At 52.7% G+C, this 18,775-nt stretch overlaps 1 protein-coding gene, 2 long non-coding RNA genes and 1 other non-coding gene across 7 annotated transcripts in view; 1 reads left to right on the forward strand and 3 right to left on the reverse strand.

Annotated features, from left to right (window-relative positions):
• The window catches only part of ST6GALNAC2 (ST6 N-acetylgalactosaminide alpha-2,6-sialyltransferase 2), a 21,609-nt gene extending 16,041 nt beyond the window's left edge, over positions 1-5,568 (forward strand). Inside the window, exons 6-9 of the mRNA XM_015589601.2 lie at positions 532-635; positions 2,522-2,605; positions 3,806-3,905; positions 4,770-5,568. Coding sequence (XP_015445087.1) covers positions 532-635; positions 2,522-2,605; positions 3,806-3,905; positions 4,770-4,937 — 456 coding nt within the window. The 3' untranslated portion in view covers positions 4,938-5,568. The remainder of the gene's footprint in view (positions 1-531; positions 636-2,521; positions 2,606-3,805; positions 3,906-4,769) is intronic.
• An 810-nt stretch (positions 5,569-6,378) lies between these two features.
• Positions 6,379-10,685, reverse strand: LOC102891529. Of its 4 annotated transcripts, none has more exons than XR_003046473.1 (6): positions 10,606-10,685; positions 10,014-10,096; positions 9,483-9,578; positions 8,074-8,219; positions 7,916-7,985; positions 6,379-6,748 (listed from the first exon to the last, which is right to left on the reverse strand). It is a non-coding gene; the product is annotated as an uncharacterized LOC102891529 (long non-coding RNA). The 4 variants fall into 4 exon arrangements; XR_003046471.1 differs by having other exon boundaries at positions 7,801-7,985; XR_003046472.1 differs by lacking the exon at positions 6,379-6,748 and having other exon boundaries at positions 6,757-7,985; positions 9,483-9,571.
• LOC112480144 lies at positions 8,304-8,387 on the reverse strand. Its single transcript, XR_003046498.1, has one exon. It is a non-coding gene; the product is annotated as a small nucleolar RNA R38 (small nucleolar RNA).
• A 2,614-nt stretch (positions 10,686-13,299) lies between the features above and the next one.
• The window catches only part of LOC112480002, a 9,166-nt gene continuing 3,690 nt past the window's right edge, over positions 13,300-18,775 (reverse strand). The window contains exon 4 of the long non-coding RNA XR_003046399.1: positions 13,300-16,722. This is a non-coding gene — a long non-coding RNA (uncharacterized LOC112480002). The remainder of the gene's footprint in view (positions 16,723-18,775) is intronic.

Genomic DNA, 18,775 nt, shown 5'->3' on the forward strand with positions numbered 1-18,775 from the left:
CTCAGTGGGTCAGGATTTCGGAAGCAGCTTAGTGCAGTGGTTTTGGCTCAGGATCTCCCAGGTGGCCTTGGCTCTGAGGCCAGAGCCAAGATGTTGCCCTCACAGGCCCTTGTCACATGGACTCCTCTATAGGCTACTAGAGTGTCCTCACGACATGGTACTTAACCTCACTCAGAGGGAGTGATCTCAGAGAGCGAGGCGGCGAGGCGCCTTTCATGGCCTGGTCTCCAAAGTCACATGCCATCCCTTCCATTTTGTCTCCCATTCGTTAGAAAAATTCTGTCCGTGAGTCACTAAGTCTGGCCCGTACTCAAGGGGCTGGCAAGTCAGCTTCTGGGAGGGGAGAGTACCACAGGGTCTGTGAGCGTGTCCTAAAGCCGCCATGGTCCCCGAGAATGGCAATGGCAGGCACGTGAGGGAGGTTCCCCCGGCAGGACGGTGGCGGGACGGCGTGGAGGGCTGTCCCTTCGGAGCAGGAGCTGGAAGTGGCCTCGTTCCCACCGGGGCTCAGTGTCTCTGTTGCCCCGACAGGACCTGTACTATATCTTCATACCCTCAGACATCCGCGACTACGTGATGCTGCGATCGGCCATTCTGGGTGTGCCTGTCCCCGAGGGCCCTGATAAAGGGGACAGGTGAGCAGCAAGCAGGGGCAGGGCGTGGCGATCTCGGTCCTCTCCCACTATCGGGTGGGGAAGGCCGGTGAGGGCAGCAGTAAAATCTCGAGCATTCAGGAGTGCTGGGGGAGTACGCGTTTCAGCGACGCCCAGGAAAGCCCAGGTCACCCCGCTGGCCCCCGGGAACCCTCCTGATGACGTAAGATCGAGGGGCCACTTGTCTGGATGCAGCAGGCCAGCCTGGCTCCTCGGCTTCAGGCTGCTGTCCCGGTACAGGTGAGCAGCAAGCAGGGGCAGGGCGTGGCGATCTCGGTCCTCTCCCACTATCGGGTGGGGAAGGCGGGTGAGGGCAGCAGTAAAATCTCGGAGCATTCAGGAGTGCTGGGGGAGTACGCGTTTCAGCGACGCCCAGGAAAGCCCAGGTCACCCCGCTGGCCCCCGGGAACCCTCCTGATGACGTAAGATCGAGGGGCCACTTGTCTGGATGCAGCAGGCCAGCCTGGCTCCTCGGCTTCAGGCTGCTGTCCCCAGAGCCAACCCAGCCCGGCAGCGTTCGCGCGGCCCGTCCACAGCTGGGTCTGCTGTCCCGTTGAGCACATTGGGTCTAGAAGCGAGAAGGAGGGCCAGCGTCCACGCCACTCATGCTGGTGGGCGAGCAGGCCGCGCCGCCAGCACCCTGTGAAATGGGAACAAAGGGCTCTCTGTCTTGTCTCCCACCTTCCTGGGCAGCAGGCCTGTGCCCAGCTCTTTTGATCCATGCCCTGGCCCTCAGCCGAACCTCCTCTCTGTGGCACGGAGACCTTTTGTCATCCCTGAGTCAGGCCCTTAGCAATCTCTGCCACCCCTGTGTCCCCGAACACCAGCCCTCCAATCTCAGTGCCCCGCCCCCAGCCCAACCTGAAGGAGCAGCTTCAGAGGTGGTCCTTGGGATTAACCCTAAAGGTCAGGCAAGCATCCACCTCCCCACCCTGCGCCCAGCCCCCGCCTCTTGATTACCCAACAATTGCTCACAATGCTGCAGCTGGTCACCAGGGCAGGCTTTGTGACATGGGCGGGGAACTGGGCTCTTGGCGGGGCTGGCTCAGACACCTGGGGCAGACAGACATAAGCCTCCCCAACACCAATGAGCTCCCCCTCCCAGACCCCTAACCCATCCCCCACCCAATCCCCCTCCCAGTCCCGGTCCAACCACAACCCTAGCCAGCAACCCTACCCTGGTGGCCCGGCCCCTTCCCCTTCCGCTACCCGGGGGTCTTCCTCCCGCCCCCCTCCCAGCCTCCCACCCCGAATGCCTCACAACCCTCCTCCAGGGCTTCCTCCCTGACCCCCAGCCCTCACATCCCTCATGTGCCCCGAGGATCCACCCCAAACCCCACTCCACCCACCTCCAAATCTCCCTCCCAATCTGCCTTGAAGTCCATCTCTCGAAACGCTTCCCAGACGCCCCCGGTGCCCCTGGCCAGGTCCTCCTCCCACAGCTCTGCCTCCTACATCGGGCCCGTCCGGGGCATCCCCTCCTGCATTACCCCCTACGTGCCCAGCTTCCTGAAGGAGCCCCCCTTCTTCCAGCCCCCCACAGCTCCACTGCCCCAGTTCTGCTTCCCCAGCCCGGTCAGCAAGCACACCCCTGTCCCCGAGTCCCTCTACTTCCCTCTCCTCCCGCCCCCGCCCCACCAGCCCCAGGTGAGGTGCAGCTACCCGACGCCCCCCGCCCTGTTCACGCCCCCGTCCTCGCTGACGTACACCCCACCTATCGACGTGCTGGTGAGAGGGAAGCCGCACGTGGTGCCCTCCCTGCTGCCGCCCACCCTCTGATCCCCCGCCGGCGCCCCAGCCCCACCTTCTCGCTCCCCAGCATGCAATACGACAGCCTGGGCCGCTCTGTCCACTTCTTCTCAAAATAGGCCTCAGACCTATTTTGGACCAGAAGCCTCTGCCAGTAAATTCAAGCTACTCCATCCAGACTTCATCAGCTACCTGACACAGAGGTAGGTAGGGGGTGGGGGCCACCACGGCACTGCCCTTCACGCCCCCCACACTGTAACCTGTAGGGAGAGCCACGTGCCGGTTCCAGGCCGACCGCTTGCTCTAACACGCTGATGGTGTCAGTCAAGGTCAGTGGGAAGTGGACAGGAACCTGGAGGACTCCAGGTGTACTGACAGGGTTGTTCCAGAGGCGCAGGCGGGTGTGGAGGTTCCGCAAGGTGCGGGAGGTAATGGGGCTAGGAGAAGCAGAGCCATCATCACCTTCAGGCCCAAACACAGCCAGCCCCAGGGGAGGGAGGAGCCTGGGGACTACGCCTGACCTCACTTCCCTCTGTCCCTGCTACGAGCGGTTCTCAGCGGCAAGGAGGGTCATCTGTCCCTGTCTGGAGATATGTTGTTGTCCCCAAGGACGCTGCTGTTGTCACGAGGTGCAAGTGCCACTAGGAACAGCCTACAATGCACAGGATGTCCCCGCAACAAATTATATGGCCCTTTTAAATGTCAGTAGTGCCGTGGTCGAGAAACCCTGCTGTAGCCAAGGCCAGCAGCTGAGGCGAAGGGGGCAAGCGGATGTGGGCACTCAGATGCGGGGCACAGGCACAGCCCTGTGCAGCAGACCGAGACGGGCTGAGGGAGGCTTGCCCGGCAAAGCCTGGATGTGAGTCCAGGGCTGAGTCAGGGCCAGCGGTCGTCATACTGTGGCTTCCCTCCCAGACTGTGCACGTGCACATGTGCGCCTTGTCACCACGGTGCCACTCGTAGGAACTGTGCTCCCTGTCCCTCATATGTGGTTCCTGTTTGGCCAAAAGTTTGGGGGTGGAGAAACTTAGGTGTCAGGCCGCATACAAGCCGTTATGCTCTAAGCATGATGGTTACTTAGCCCAGGAGTGTGGGCAGCAGGTTACAGAAAGCAAGTTAAGCTGGACTCAGGCTTCTAGAGAAAGTGGTCTCTCACTGTGGTTCTTCTGGACAGGCCCTGTCCTCTCTCACCCCGCTCTTTTACCTAAGGTGTTATTTCAACTGAAGATTGTTGCATTTAGGAGCTCATGTCGTTTTTTTCCCAACTAGGGATTTGATTGTGCTAGAAAAGTTTCTGGCTTTCCATCCTTTTCGAGTTGGTCATTGTAAAGTGTAATAGCACAACCATCAAGCTAGTGGGCAAGACCTAAACGTCTTGAGTTTTGATGCCTTTTTGCTTCTAGGTTTTTGAAATCCAAGTTGATGAACTCGAATTTTGGAAACCTATATATGCCTAGTACTGGGGCCCTCATGCTGCTGACAGCTTTGCACACCTGTGACCAGGTAAGAGGTCTATTTTCAGGGATTCACAGCAGCAGAGTACGGATGTGAATGGAACCTAATTTGATGCATGGGAAGGGGTGGGAGGGACTGCCACCACCCACCATCCGGGGTGCTTTAAAGGACAGCCCCCAGGCCAGCCCTGCCTGACCCCACACAGCCACCTGCCCCAGCACTGACTTCCTGCACTCCCCCTTCTCCAGGGCTGCAGCTCTATACGGTACTTAAGGCACACGTTGTCAGACGGCTCTTCTGAGAGCAAAATCTTCTCCACGTTTTTGGGTAGGGAACCCTCTTATGAGGGCATTCTAGAAGAGGGGTGGGGCAGCGTGTTCAGCCTTCCACACACACACATCTGAAGTCAGAGACGTTTCCGATGGGAGATGGCCCGCCTGAGCCACAGGGAGAGGGGGAGCAGTTGTTTTCACGGAGAGGCAGTGACTCCCACTGAAGCCAGCCACGCCGCGACCGGTCCCACACCTGTTAAAGCCGGACTCGTGTGTGCATCACAGAAGGGGAAACTGGCAGTGACGGGCTTTTGCCTCACGTTGAGCTAATGATCACGGCTTTAGTCAGACGAGTTCACAGCGCAGCCTGGTCACTCGCTAGCTTGCCACTGGGGACGTTTGGTGACCTGAGCCTGGTCCCCCTGTTGTAAAATGGGGGTAGTACCTACATTAGATTGTAAGGCCGGGGTGAGAATGTGTACAAAGAGCACAGCGCTGGATGTTAGTGACGTCTTCACACAAGGCGTGAGGGGGGAGCAGCGGGGTGGGGGGACTGTGCCTTTCTGAATTCATGTCACCTTACGAGTCTGCATATAGCAGAAGCTCAATAAATGCTCACTCGATGACAATCCTTGTCCAGGTTAGTGCTTATGGATTCATCACAAGCAACTACCAGAAATTTTCTGACCACTACTTCGAACGAAAAAAGATGCCACTGATATTCTACGCAAACCATGACCTGTCCCTGGAGTCCACCCTGTGGAGGGACCTGCACAACGCTGGCATCCTCTGGCTGTACCAGCGCTGACCCTGAAGAGCGGGAGCCCTTTGCTCGAGCAGCTGGGGCCCGCATCCTGGGAAGAAGCCAAAGCCACCTGTCTTTTCAGCCTGTGAGAGCGACTCCCAACTCCCCTAGGCCCACCTCTTCCCTACAGATGACATTAAGGGTGGATTTGTGACTGTCATTGAAGCCTGTTTATTGTGACACCCCATCTTGTCCTTGGCTCAACTGAGAGAACGCCCCTCTGAGCCTGAGACAGACACCCCAACTTTGCTCAAGGAAAAATGGACTGCTCTGCTCTGACTTGTTTTAAAACTGAAGATAACAAACACTCCCAAGACGTGACCGGTCCTCGCCAGCGGGGCAGGCATACTTCACAGCTAGACATCTCGAAGCCAGCAGGTGGGGCTGAGACTCTGACTCTTAGCGGAGAGACTCAGTTAACGAGATCGAACGTTACAGCACCGCACACTCCCCAGCTCCAACCCCGCCGCTGGCATCTACAGCCCCACGCAAACTCCAAAGCAACCCGACTCGATGACATGTCTCAACCACCTTTCTGAGAAGGTGACTGACTTCTGCCCCATGGAGAGGTGGGAGCACAACAGGCAGAATGTAATTTGAAGCTAGATGACTGCATAAACGATGGATAACTGCTCCTCTTTGTGTGTGTTGGGGGGGAGTAGTGCACCATGCGGTATGTAGGTAGCATCGCGATCAGAGAATTCAAGAACCACGGCAAGGTTCTGGGAATCTGATGGGGGCCAACTACACAGAAGGTTGTGTATCTCTGAGGGAAGTCCCGTTAGAGATGTTACCGCCTTGTCACCAAGAGGATGACATCAGGTAACGAACCCTCATTACTGGGTACTGAACATCCTGACTGCAGTAAGTTGAACACAGGGTGACAGGCAGCTAGTTTACTGTCCTGATGAGTAGCAGCCTTCACATTCCGCCGTCTACACTGCCAGGGGCCCTCGGGGGTTTGGGAGTCCACAGGGCTGGCCGGCCAGAGCTTTCCCAAGGCAGCATCAATCACCACGGCCCAGGACCTGGCCTCTGGTTCTGGAAGGCTGATCACGTAAACAGAATGCGCACTTGGTCTTACTGACTAAAGCAGCCGCCCGAGGAAACCAGGGCTTCCTGCCCCCTGGAACCCTCCTACCCACAATACTCTACGCTTCCCTATTCCCATCACGTCTGTAGTTACCAGAACCTGTCAATCCATGAGATTTGAGAAGTGCTAAAGTTATATGTCGGTGGCAACCCATTAGAGGGGAATGAAATCAATTTAGTGGGAAACTTAAGGGGAAAAAAACTAAAAAACTAAAACATTTGATTGCATCCCGTGTACGTTAACCCCAATTATTATTCTGTAAAATCTTTCATTCATATGAGCATGTGTTTACTGAGTCACAGCATAAAATACTGTCCTTAAGTGGGTCTCGTTCTAAAATCCACAATGTGAGTCATTTAAAAAACTTTTTATTTGTGCTTCAAGATGTAAGCTCCAGACACACTGACTTCAAAGAAAATCCACTCTGAGAAATGGTTTTCTAGGCTGAGCACCTGTGTCCCCTTAGTTTCCCGAGGGAATATATACATGTTAATTACCTTTAATGTACAATCATTCAGCCCCAGCCAGACCTGAGCAAAGCCCACACCACCTGAACGGCGGTTTGCCGAATGTTCCTGTTAAGCTCGAACTTCACTAACTGCCAGAAGTTTTCTGGGATAACATCGCTGTCACTCGAATTCTCTGGCTACTTTTGAGGATGAAGTCCAAAGAACTCTACGCTTCTCCTCTGAAGCAGATGTTAGCAGCACTGGGACAGCACCTGTAAAACCAGAGAATCACTGGATATAACAGCCAACTAAGGGACTCAAACTAAAGGCTTAACTTCAATAAGCTAATTTAGAGAAAAGGCAACCACAGAAGCACTCGTTCTAACCCATCATTAGGCTGGTGTGTGTGTCGAGGGCACAGTCGGTACGATCAGACAGTTCTACGCTCCTTTTTGGGAGACGGAGCTTGGAGGGAGCAGCGTCTGCTCAGCGGCCGGTAAAGAACACCCGTGAGGCACTGGGGACGTTTCTATTCACCACCCCCCTCTGGGGCTAAGACTTCACTGTAGACTTCTCCACTTGCTCCCGTGCCCCTTCCACTTGTTTAACCCTAGAGCTTCCTTGGTGACTGAACGAGCGTGACCTTTAACGTGAAGAGCCCACACACGCCTCCCAGTCAACAGAAATGGCCATCTGTGCCGACTTCAAGCCTGGCATTTAAATGCGAACAAAGGCGGACAGCCTCCCTGCCCAGAGCCACTTTGCTCCTTTCTTGCTTACGTGCCAGGCAACCAGCCCTCTGCCGCCCAAGGAGCAGCCCCACACCAGACACTCATTTCGACAGGGCCCAAGCTAACTCTAGGAGAGGTCCCTGGTGCTAACGAAGCACCTGGAACCCAAACAGCTCTGCCAGTGCCACGGTACCCCTTCTTTGCTGAAGGTCGGGATACGGCACAGAAGAAAGACGTCAGAGCCCTTACGCGTGCTCGCTGCCTCAGCTGGCAGACATGTGACATTTCAGCCTGCTCCAAAGAGCACATTAATTTTCTTGAAATATGTGACAAGCGCTCTTTCATTCCACAATAAGCCTAAACCAAACCCGGGTCCCGTGCCCATTTCTGCCACCTCTCATAGCCTGTACCCTCAGAGACCTTAATCGAGGGGCCCAAAGCGAGAGAGCAGCCACAGACTGGTTCTCAAGTTGCAGAGGGGCGATGTGCTAGCCTGAGGTCTCGGCAGGGGACAGAAAACCCCCTTGAGAGACCATTCGATCTGATCCCTGATAAAGCCTGAACTACTTTTAAGAGCACAGAGCCAAACGAACCCGTAAGCCTCAGAACACTGTTCTCCCTCAGTCGAGATTTTCAGACAGGGATAACGAACATCACGGGCTTGCGGGGCTTCTGAGGGACACGTTAAGACAGGAACGGAAAGCTTACGCGCAGCAGGAGAGGGATCGTGTCGCTTGCTTCAGGCAAAACTGCTGTTCTGTCTCTCACCCTGAGATATCTAGAAAAGAAAACAAAGCTATGCTACAGTCTCTCTGCCACTTGGCATAACCCTACCTCTGGGTCGGGGAAGCAAAAACACCCCCCACCTGTTGGGAAGTCTGTCACGCTCGTGAGAAGGACCCCGCCGGGTCCAGCGCGGCTGCCACGTGCTGCTGCTGGTATTTTCCGGAGGATCCGCTTCAGACTGAGCCTGCGACTGTCCTCGGCAGGGAGAAATTGCAAAAGAAAAAACCTATTCAAGAAGAAACATGCGAAGCTCGCTCACGTAGCTCGATTGTAAACCAGGCCTACATTTTCTATAAGCAAACTGGAGAAACCGAGTCTCAGAAATCCAAATTCCACCCAGAAAGGCCCTTCTGTGCCTTCAGACAGGGATAACTTGACATCATCATGGACTCGGCCCCCACCAATCTGCCGGCCCACAGCACGTGAGAGCTACTTTTTTCTTACCAGATTCTGCTTTACTTTCCTTGTGAGAACTCAGTGCTGTGTGCTTCGTTAGAACGTGCTTTCCCTAATGGGCAAAACTGCCTTTCTAGTGCTGCTGTTCCCACCCTCCCAGACCCGGCACCGACGTTTCTTCCCTTGTAAAGCGTCTCCCTCGGCACAGTGTCTCACAGCTAAGAACGGGATATACGCCCTAGCGTTTTTCTAGCCTCAGCAAAGGCCCGAGATTCCTCCTCTCAGCAAACCTACGGCAGGTGAGCCGCACGACGTGTACCTGACGCCAAGGGAAATGACACCGTGCGAGGTCACTTCTCTCTCGCTCACCTCTCTGTACAAAATGATTCTGCAGAGCAAGTATCTGGCTTCCAGTTTTGTAAGACGGAGGATTATATGATCCGCCCCGAGAGCAACTTAAAAATAGCCAGTACTATAATCTCTCTGTAATAAAAATCCCTGAGCTAAAAGTAGATCCAATCATCTAGGGCTCCTACATACCCTCCCTTAAACCGCCACACGATTCTTCGGCCCATCCCAGAGCCATTCTCAATCATGGCTGGCGGTGGGATCCAGAAATGTTGATATTTTAACACTTTGTAGGTGATTCTGACATATAGCCTAGTTTGAAAAACACTAATCATGTCCTACAAATGAAGATACAAACAAGGCTTTGGTGTGGCTGTCTGGTCAACAGCTGAGACTAGTGCCCACATCTCTCAAGTTAGTCTAAAACAGGGCTTCAATCTCAGCACTATTGATGTTTTAGATGGATAGTTCTTTGTCATGGGAGCTGTCTTGTGCATTGTAGGACACTCAAGCAGCATCCAGTAGATCCCAGTAACACCCTCTGCCCCCAGCCGAGAACCACTGGCCTGATCTAATTCAACAAGTATTGTAACAAACACTGTTTGTGAGGCTACTTGGCAAGGAGCAAACGTCCCTTACCTGGGCAATAACAACCCTGAAAGGCCCACATCTCCAAAATCTAGCAGATCAATGCTTAAAGAGAGCATAACCTATGCAACTCCGTGAAAAGAACTAAAAATCTTACCATCTACAGAAATTTCATCACGAAGATCCTTGCACTCAACATCTTAAGATGGCTTTCATGGGACATTTTTCAATGTTCACAGCCAACACCTTTAATCTAAAAGAAATAACACACTTTTCAGTGAAACAATCAAATAGTTATTCTCAAGATTGGTATTTGAAAAGCTGAGCTTCACTCTTGACAAAAGATGTCCTTTCAGACAGGGATAACTTTAAATTACCCTCAGCTCAACCCCATAACAAACATTTCTAAACCCCAGGCAACCAGAACTCATTTTCCAAGGCTCCTTTTCCACCCCTGTATACAGTGGTAACCATCTGCCTTTAAACAGTGACACCTAGTGGCCCCCAAATTATACTAGCACAAGACCCTCCTCATTTCCGGATACGGAATTTATGCCAACATTTGTTCAGAATTGCACCTAACTTCAGAATAAATTACGAGGCCACTGTATGTGACAGGCCTTCACACCCTCTTGGCTTTCTCATTTTTGGTGCCCACCAGGTCATGCCTGCCTGCACGCATTCTTACTCGTTCCAGGGTTCCATTCATTACTTTCAAGCTTCAACCCGAAGGTCTGCTTCTCATCATCTCCGCAGATGCCAAAGGCAGGCCTGGGGGTGGGGAGAAGGGGGTAGGGGGGAGATGAGCATGTAAGGTTTGTCGTAAAAGTACACCTTTCCAAGATCTACAATCCCACTGTTTACTATTTGTATAATTAAATACAAACTACTGATTGGGGCCGTTCTCGAGACACTCCAGGAGGAAGTCAAGTATTCAAACGTTAACTCTTTTAAAGTGAATTAAGAACTGCCACTGTCAGCCAAACTCCAAGGCAGACCCGCGGGCGCTGAGCTCAGGGCCGCTGGGCTGCGTGCGGGGTTGTGCAGGTTGTCAGGACCTCTCTCCCCGAAGGCCCTTCGACGCTGAAGATGGGCTTGAGCTCTCTACCCTCGATCATAAAAACTCGCGCTGTTTAGAAAGCGTTTTCTCAACGAAAACTCCCCAATCACCCTATAAGGAGAGACCGATTTATCGTTACTATTTCACCTCTAAAAGGAGGGGGTAAGTGTACTAGCGCCGCGCCATGGAAGACCCCGTTTTCCCACCTCCGCAGCCTTACCACTGCCAAAGGCCTGAGGCTGCTCGCTCGGAACAGAAGCCTCCATGACTTCCACCATGTGGCCGGCCTCGAAAAGGAAGGGGAACCGCGCCTGCGCATAAGTCTTCTCGGCAGCCTCGCTGGGGTTCTCGCGATGATGAAAAGAGGCTGATGGGAAATGTAGTCCAAATGACAGCCAGCGGGTAGCCGCGTTCTCAGCGTGACTCAGGAGCAGGCCACGGGCAGTAGAGGAGTGAGGGTGGAGGCCTGATGTGTGAAAAGCCAGGGCCGTTAAAAAATGAAGATGGACGGTCGCTTAAGCTACTGAGTGCACAGATTGTCCCTGGCCGAGACTGAGGCGGGCGGGGGAGGAGGGGCGCGCAGAAAGTTCAAGGGGGCCTCAGGAGGGGACCCATGAGGAAACTGAGGTACGGCCAGAGTTCTCAATTGCTCTGTGGATTTCATTTGTGGACGGGGAGGGGTCGTTGGGGCGATTGGTTGCTTTAGTGAAGGCGAGGGAGAGTCCCGGGGAACGGTTCGGCGTCCCGCTCAGCCGCCCTTAAAGTTGGGGCGAGAGCGGTGAGGCCCCGGCGGCAGAGGGCGCCCGAGAGCGACGGGCCGGGGCTGCGCCAAATTACCCGAACCCGGGATGCGAGCCTGGGGATGCGAGCCGGGACCCGCTGCTGGTGTGCGACTCTAACGCCGAGAAGGAAAAATCGTCACATTAGGAAAAGAACAAAATAATGTAGCACCCACTGCTACTTCTGAATGTTATTTTTCAGTCAACCATCCTGGCTTCATTTTTGAAATAACAATAGGACAAAACAACTAGAGTCGGGGCCGGAATTTATGCCTGTTTGGAAATTAGTTTAAATTTGCAGGACACGAAGCCTTTTCTGCATCAGTCTCTCCCCATTCTCGTCAACCCTTTAGTTTGTGCCATTTAGTTTGAATTATATTCTGTATCTGGTAATATGTTGCAGGTGCTTATTTTCAAGTTATCGCATGTGTTTGCGTTTGACTCCCTTAATTTGTAAGCTCTTCGAGGCAGAAATCTCTTTTAATTGTTACTTTTTTCTTTTTAATTTCCTCGCAGTGCCTCGTTGGTATTCGGTGGCCTCTGCTCACAGTTAAGTACTCAACAAATAATCATTAACTCACTTAGCAATAACTTCTGTCTTGTGAAGCTGGTCATTAAGTGTTTCTGTCTTACTCTTGAAGACATTCTTTTGTATCATACTGAAAGGAAGAAACAGCTCCTTTCATTTCCAATCCGCAGAGGGAATTCTAAGTGTGGGATTTGCCGAAAGCGGTTGTGAAACTACTGTAGTAGGCAAGTAACCTGCAGGCAGAACAATAATGATAAGTGATATTTCACACAGTGTCAATAGGTGATATTCGTACAGTATCAGTGATAGGTGATACTTACTTATGTGCCATTCCCACTTTACGGAGAGCACTGTTCCGATCCCCGTATACAGATGAGGTGACAGAAGCATTGAGAGATTAGGTGACCTGTCCAAATTCGCACATATACCTGGTAGAGTCAGGGTTTGATCTCAGCCTGCGGAGGCTATGCTTTTACCACTAAGTCGTACTGCACCATGCATCTATAAATTGATCTTCTATCTAAGGGGTTTTGATTTGAAGGAAGTGGAAATGGGAGGACAGAATCGGTTTTTGTGTTTTTGCGAGGGTGGTTAAGGATGAAATTAGAGATGAGGTTGAAGGGGGGAAGATGATGGACACCTGTTTCTGTGTTTTGAGACACTTTATGGCCAGAAGGGTGAGGATGAGAGGCTGCAGGAGCTGATCTGTGAAAGATTATAAGGCTCTGGGCTCCAGCAGGGCTGTCTTGGGTCCCAGATTAGTTGCCACTCTGTGTGCAGTGAGGGCCATTCTACACAGCTCAAGAAGGGCCACTGTGCCATAGGCCCCAGTGTGGCTTTCACACATGACAGAGTACTTGGTGGAACAGCAGCAGGCTCCCAGCACATGGGGGTGTCACAGGCTGCTGGGCAGTGGCCAAGAGGCCAGAGCAAAATGCAGTGGGAGACCTTGTGTCTGAGCGCATGTCAGGTACACTATGAAAGCCATCGAGAAATAACTGCGGGAGGCTTCAAAGCATGCATCTGAATTCCCGAATGAGCGAGCGAGGGCTCAGAGCCGTCCAGACTGAGCGTTAATGGTGTTTTGACTTCATTCGCACCCCGTTGCTGGTGAGGTCTAGAATTTTTAAGTTTTACATATGGTAGAATTATTCTATAGCTATTATTCAACCGAGTATAGATCTATATTTATCAACATGGAATGCGCTCCACAGTCTAGTGGTAAGTGACAGAAGTAGATCACAAGCCGAGCAGAGCAGAAGTCCCCAGTGCTGCTCGGGGACCCCAGCTCTGAGTGCAAAGGGGAAATCTGGTCAGCTGGCTGCTGTGTTCAGGTGGTCAGCTCAACCAGTTCCATTCAGTGACAGGGTTTAAGACATGGTATCCAAAACCGACACAGTAATAGAAAACAGAGTCTTTGGAACATGGAAGTCAAATTCTTAACCTGGAAAGGAATCTTTAATTTTATTAATAAGAACACGAAGGAGAATAAGTATATCCCAAACAGTTGGCTGCTTATGTCAGGAACAGTCGCCTGCTTATGTCATGAAAACAACATCCTCTCCTTTTGTGTGGCAGGCACTAGTGGCCAGTCCCGTAGCTGTCCTTCCTCCGTATTATAGACAGAACAGACTGCAGCTGGGCAGCCCTGTGCTTCAGGCGCGGCAGGTCCCTCCCCAGCCCTAAGGGGGGGTCTCGATTAGTCTGCACCAGACCCACAGGATAAATCAATCCCTTTGCCAGTAATTGTTTTAGGACAGATCTGCAATGCCGGTCTGCCAAGTTCAGGGAAGTTTTCTCGTTTTTTGAAAACAACATCCTCTCCTTGCTTTGGGACCTCGTGAAGATGTGACGCTTGTGACTGCAGCAGCCATCTTGCATCTGTGAGGCTCGTTTCAAAGCAAGAGTAGAAAGAAAGAAAGTGAGTCCTTCATGATGCTTTTGAACCACTGAAATGACCAGCCCTGAAGCCCCCTCTTTTCAAATCCTTCGTTCCGATTCAGAGGCACATATTTTCACATTTTAGCAGCTAATGTGTATTAAGTGTTTGCTCCCGGCCAGGCATTCTCTAAGCACCTTTTTTTTTTTTTTTGAAACCATGTATTGAGATCATGATTGACATACAAAACCATGATTGACATACAAAAAGCTGTACATATTCGATGGATACACTTGACTGTGAGCACCTTTATGTGCTGTCTCATTTGACTGTCACAACAGCCCTGTTATTCCCCCATCTTGCCGCCGAGGAAGCCAAGTGCAGAAAGGGAAATGTCATTAGTAAGTGGAAGCATCCAGATCTGAACTCAGACAATCCAGCCTCAAAACCTGCGGTCTTAACCACCGTGCTGGGTTTCCTGAAAAGCTAACACTGTCGACAGTGGAACATTTTGCATGGGTTTTTAAAAAATAGATGAGCTTGAAGAACATGGAGTATTCTATTGACCTCTTCTGCTGTTTTCTGGACATGTGTGTGCTTTCCCAGAAACCCCTGCCCCCTCGCAGCTGTCACACGGCCTTCGTTCATGTTATCTGTTCCCTTTGCCTTGAAATTTCCTTCCCCTCGTCCTCTTCTCTGCTTAGCAAATCCCAGGTCATAATTCAGATACTGCCTCCTCTGCGAGGTCTTACCTAAGACGCTGGGACAGTCCCCGACCCCTTTCCTCAGTGTCCCTGTGGCAGGCCGGTCTGGCACGTGCTCTGCAGCCAGGCCGACCCGGAGTGGGGGCCTGGCTCTGGTGATTCTAGCTGAGGCACCTTGGGCAAATGACTGCCCCTCTCCCGAAGCCTCACTGTCTTACCCGGGACACGAGGCTGCCCATCCGAACCTCTTGGGACTGTCAGGGTGCTCAGGCAGAGCGCCTGGCATGGACCTGGCACCAGGGGAGCACGTAGTACACAGAACTCTCAGCGTGTGAACATACTTCTTTTAATAGCCACTGTTTCACGATTATTTGTTTTCATGTCTGGCTTTTGTACGTGTCTGCCAGCAAGACAAGGATCAGGTGTTCATTCTTTTTTTGTTTTTTAACTCTTTCGATCACCTTTATTGAGGCATAATTTACATACAATAAAGTCCATTCATTTAAAATGTACAGTTCAGTAGTTCAACATGTGTTTACACCTATGTGTCCACAACCCCAGTCACGGTTTAGAACGTCATCACTGCAGAAAGCACCTTCACACCGTTTCGGAGTCAGTCTCCTATCTATCCAGCCTTGGCCCCGGACAGCCACCTGTCCGCTTTCTGTCACTGTGGACTAGTTTGGCCTGTCCTGAAATTTCATACAAACAGATTCATACGGCAGGTACCCTCTGTGTCTGGCTTCTCGGTGTTCCCCGTGTGTGGCTTACATCAGCAGATCATTTTTATTGCCGACTAGTATTCCATTGTATGAATGTACCACTGTTTGTTCATCCATTCACATATTGGTGGATACTTAGGTCATTTTCAATTTGGGGCTATTACTAATAAAGATGCTGTGAACATTTTTGTACAGCTCGTTTTGTGGGCATACGTTTTCATCCTTCTTGGATGAATTCATGAGAAACTGCCAAACCGGTTTGCCAAGTGGATGTGACACTGTACGCAACCCCAGCAACGCACACAGGGTTGCGGTTGCCCTCACCCTCGGCGACACCGATCACGGTCAGTCGTTAATTTGAACCAATCCGGTGGGTGTGCAGAGAAGGACGTGGGTGTCTTGATTTGCATTTCCCTGATGACTTACCGTGTTCAGCATCATTCTATGTGTTCACTGGCCATAGGTATACTTTTCTGTGAAGTGTCTATTAAAAAACCCTTTTTATAAGTCCTCTTCTTGATATCAACTTGTAAAAGTCCTTGATATATTCTGGCTACAGATCCTTTCTCAGATCTTTGCTTGGCAAATATTTTCTCCCAGTCCTAAGAATTTTGATGAAGTCCAGTTAATCCGTTTTTCTTTCACGGTTAGTGCATTTTGTGTTCTACCGAGAGGGCTTTTCTTCCTCCATCGACTCGGCTTCATTGCATCTGTTTTTGGCTCCTGTCGATCTGTGCGGTAACCCTTAGGGACTCCGCACCGTCTGAGTTCTGATCTCGTCTCTTCACCCGGTGACACCACTGTGGTCCACGTGGTTCCCCCACCCCACGCCACAGGCAGGCACTGTCCGAGGCAGATGCGGAGGCAGCCGTGGGGTCACTATTCCATGTGCCGCCCGTTGTCAAGTGTCTGTTTCTTTTATTTTGCGCAGTTTTCTGGTTGTTTGCGGCAGGAAGTTGTAATATATTTTGTACCCACAGTAACTGGCACACTGGCCCAGCAGAGTGTTTCTGGAGTGGGGGAGTCTTTCCTAGCACCTCCAGGCACAGTCCCTTTTAGTCTCTTTTGATTGGGAGAACTACGGGGCCCCCAGCGGTCCAGCCCCATCATTTCATTAGGCGGTTCTTTTGCCGAAGATGGGCGTTAGTTCTTTACGTCCTCAGCGCCAGCTCACCCGAGTTCAACATATATTTATTAAGTGGGGAAGTCGAGTCCGCAGAAAGAAAGGTCATGTGACCAGGCAGCTGCTCAGCTGGCAGAATTGCAATTCCAAGGCGGGGACTTTCCGTGGCACTAACTGGCAGGGCAGGCACAGTCCCTGTCACCACCGTATCACACCCAACACACATCTGACAATGCACACTGTAGGCTGCCAGTGCGTGCTTGTTATCAGTTGAATAAATTAAATCATTTCTTTTAATGCTTAAGTCAGCTGGCTTCTGCATGTGGTATTAAATGTGCCAGTGCGTGTGTGTCTTTGTGCGCGTGTGCGCGTGCACGCACGTGGAGCAGGGAGTGACCATTTCTACCCAGGCTCATAGGTCATGTAAATCTTTTTTTGTTTTGATTTTCTCAGCCACTCTCTAGTCTTAGTCCCCACTAGGGGGCGTATGTACCCCACGTAGATGGCCTGTAGTCACTAGGTTCAAGGACTTGTTTCCAGCTTAAGTCAGTAGGTGCCTTTCGAAGCCACTTCCTTGGTCTCCATGCCCTGAGCCTTCCCCCTGTAAAAAAAAAAAAATAAGAAAGAAAGAAACCTTCCTGTTCAAGCTCCCCATCATCCCTCCCCGGGGTCAAAGGAGGCAACAGAGTGGCAGTGGCCGTGGTTGTGAGCGATGACCTCACTGTCACTCCTGACAGCGGCCACTGCTTCCTCTCTGGGAGGGATGACAGACCCTGGAGAGGCAGCTGTCCTCACTCCCCTTGACTGGCAGGCAAGGTCTAGGCTTTCAGGGCCCTGAGTCCGGTCTGCCCTTGAAAGATGAGTTCCTGAGGAGAGCGGCTGGGAATAACCCTGGCAGACCCCCCCAGCCCACCTGCAAAGGTGTCGCCAGGGTGGGGCCAAGCTCTCATTCATGTGCCCTGGGAGAGTGGTCACACCTGACTCTAGACTCAGGTCTCCTGTGTCCCAGCAGCTTCACAACTGTATAAGTGTTGCCCAAGTGCGTGCCGGTCCTGGGTTCACTATTAGCTGTGAGTGACCTTGAGCAAAGTCTGTGAACTTCACTTTCCTTATTGGGTAAGTGAGGATAACAACGTTCCTGCCTCATTAACAAGACAATGCTCACAAAGAAAGCACTTGGCACAGTGCCTAGCACGGAATAAATGTTTGAGACATGTTAGCCATCATTAATAATATTAGTAGTATTGTCATCATAGTGCAAGCCACTTGGCCGTTCTCCTTTTGAGGCTCCCAAAGGTGGTCTTGGGCTTCTTCTTAACAGCGAGGCCCCTGCAGAGGGGCGCTGGGAGCCATCGGGACCAGTGGGGTGCCCTGCCCTCAGGCCGTTGTGCCAGCCTTAGCTCAGGCACATGCCCACTCTGTCTTAGACCAGAGCCTCTGCTGTACACCCTCATCCGGGACCATCCTGCCCACTTTGGGGACGGGCAAGTACTCCCCGAGGGCACATCTGCACCCAAGGGCGACTCAGGACAGGAACAGCTGCTTCGGCCACTTCCCTCCCACCCCCACCTCATCAGCTCTCTGGTCATGTTCCAGGCTCCGGGAGAGACTGGCGGGAACCCTGAGTCTCAGCCGCAGAAGTGGCAGACAGCAGCACCTCCCTGGTCCCGGCTGCTGCCCTCGGCCACCCTGCAGCTCAGAGCAGCCTTTTCCCTGTCACTCAGGCTCCCACCAGCGGAGAGATTAGCATTCAGGCGGAGGATGGAGGAGCGTCAGGGCAGCCACCTCCTGTCTCCTCTGGGAGCTGACGCTCAAAGCCAGTCGCCTGGGGGACGTGGCCAGGCCGAGACCCCACTGGAGGTTGGGACAGGGCCCTGGGCACACAGAGGCAACAGTACTGCCCCGTTGTACATCTTACTGGGTGCCGGTTCTTCCTAGGTGTCCCCATCCAGCAACTGCCACCTCTGCTGTTTCAGAATTCCCCACCGCCCAGCGACTGTGTATGTGGACAGACAGGGCGGGAAGGGCCGCGGGGTGAGGAGGTGAGCGCCTGGAGCTGCTTGGAGCCTACTGCTTGTTCTGAAATTCCTAATTCAGTAACTGACAGTTCATAAATAATCACACTCGTTCGCATATGTTAAACACGTGGCATGCTGAGCACTGTACACCCATTATCTAATTTAACCCTCACAGCAGCTCTGTGCGATGGGCCAGGAGCGAACCAGCTCCCGGCCTCAGTTCCATCTCCTGGTCCCCTCCCGCCTGTTGTGGTCAGTCTACCAGGACCCCAAACTTCTAAGCGGTGGCTCTTTCTAAGGAAACGGGAGGGGAGAAGGACTCAGCCTCTAGGGGACATTGTCCCGTCCCTGACATGGGCCCCGGGCCAACCCCTGTACGGGGAGGCAGCGGGCAGGGTCTGCGGGGCCCCCTGCAGAGTTCCGGGGCTGAGGGCGGCAGCTCTCAGCGCAGACTGTGCAGAGCGCAGGGGTGGGAGCTGGGAACGAGAGGCGAGTGGGCTGGGTACGTGGGGAGCGTAAACACAGTCTGCTCCCACCCCAGCAGCCTGCTCCCACCCCAGCAGCCTGCTCCCCAGGAGGGAGCCCCCTCCCAGCCCACATGGCCCCCAGCCACCAGCCCCGCAGCCCCCTCCTCTT

The sequence above is a fragment of the Pteropus alecto genome, unplaced genomic scaffold, assembly GCF_000325575.1.
Source record: "Pteropus alecto unplaced genomic scaffold, ASM32557v1 scaffold134, whole genome shotgun sequence".
Lineage (NCBI taxonomy): Eukaryota > Metazoa > Chordata > Mammalia > Chiroptera > Pteropodidae > Pteropus > Pteropus alecto.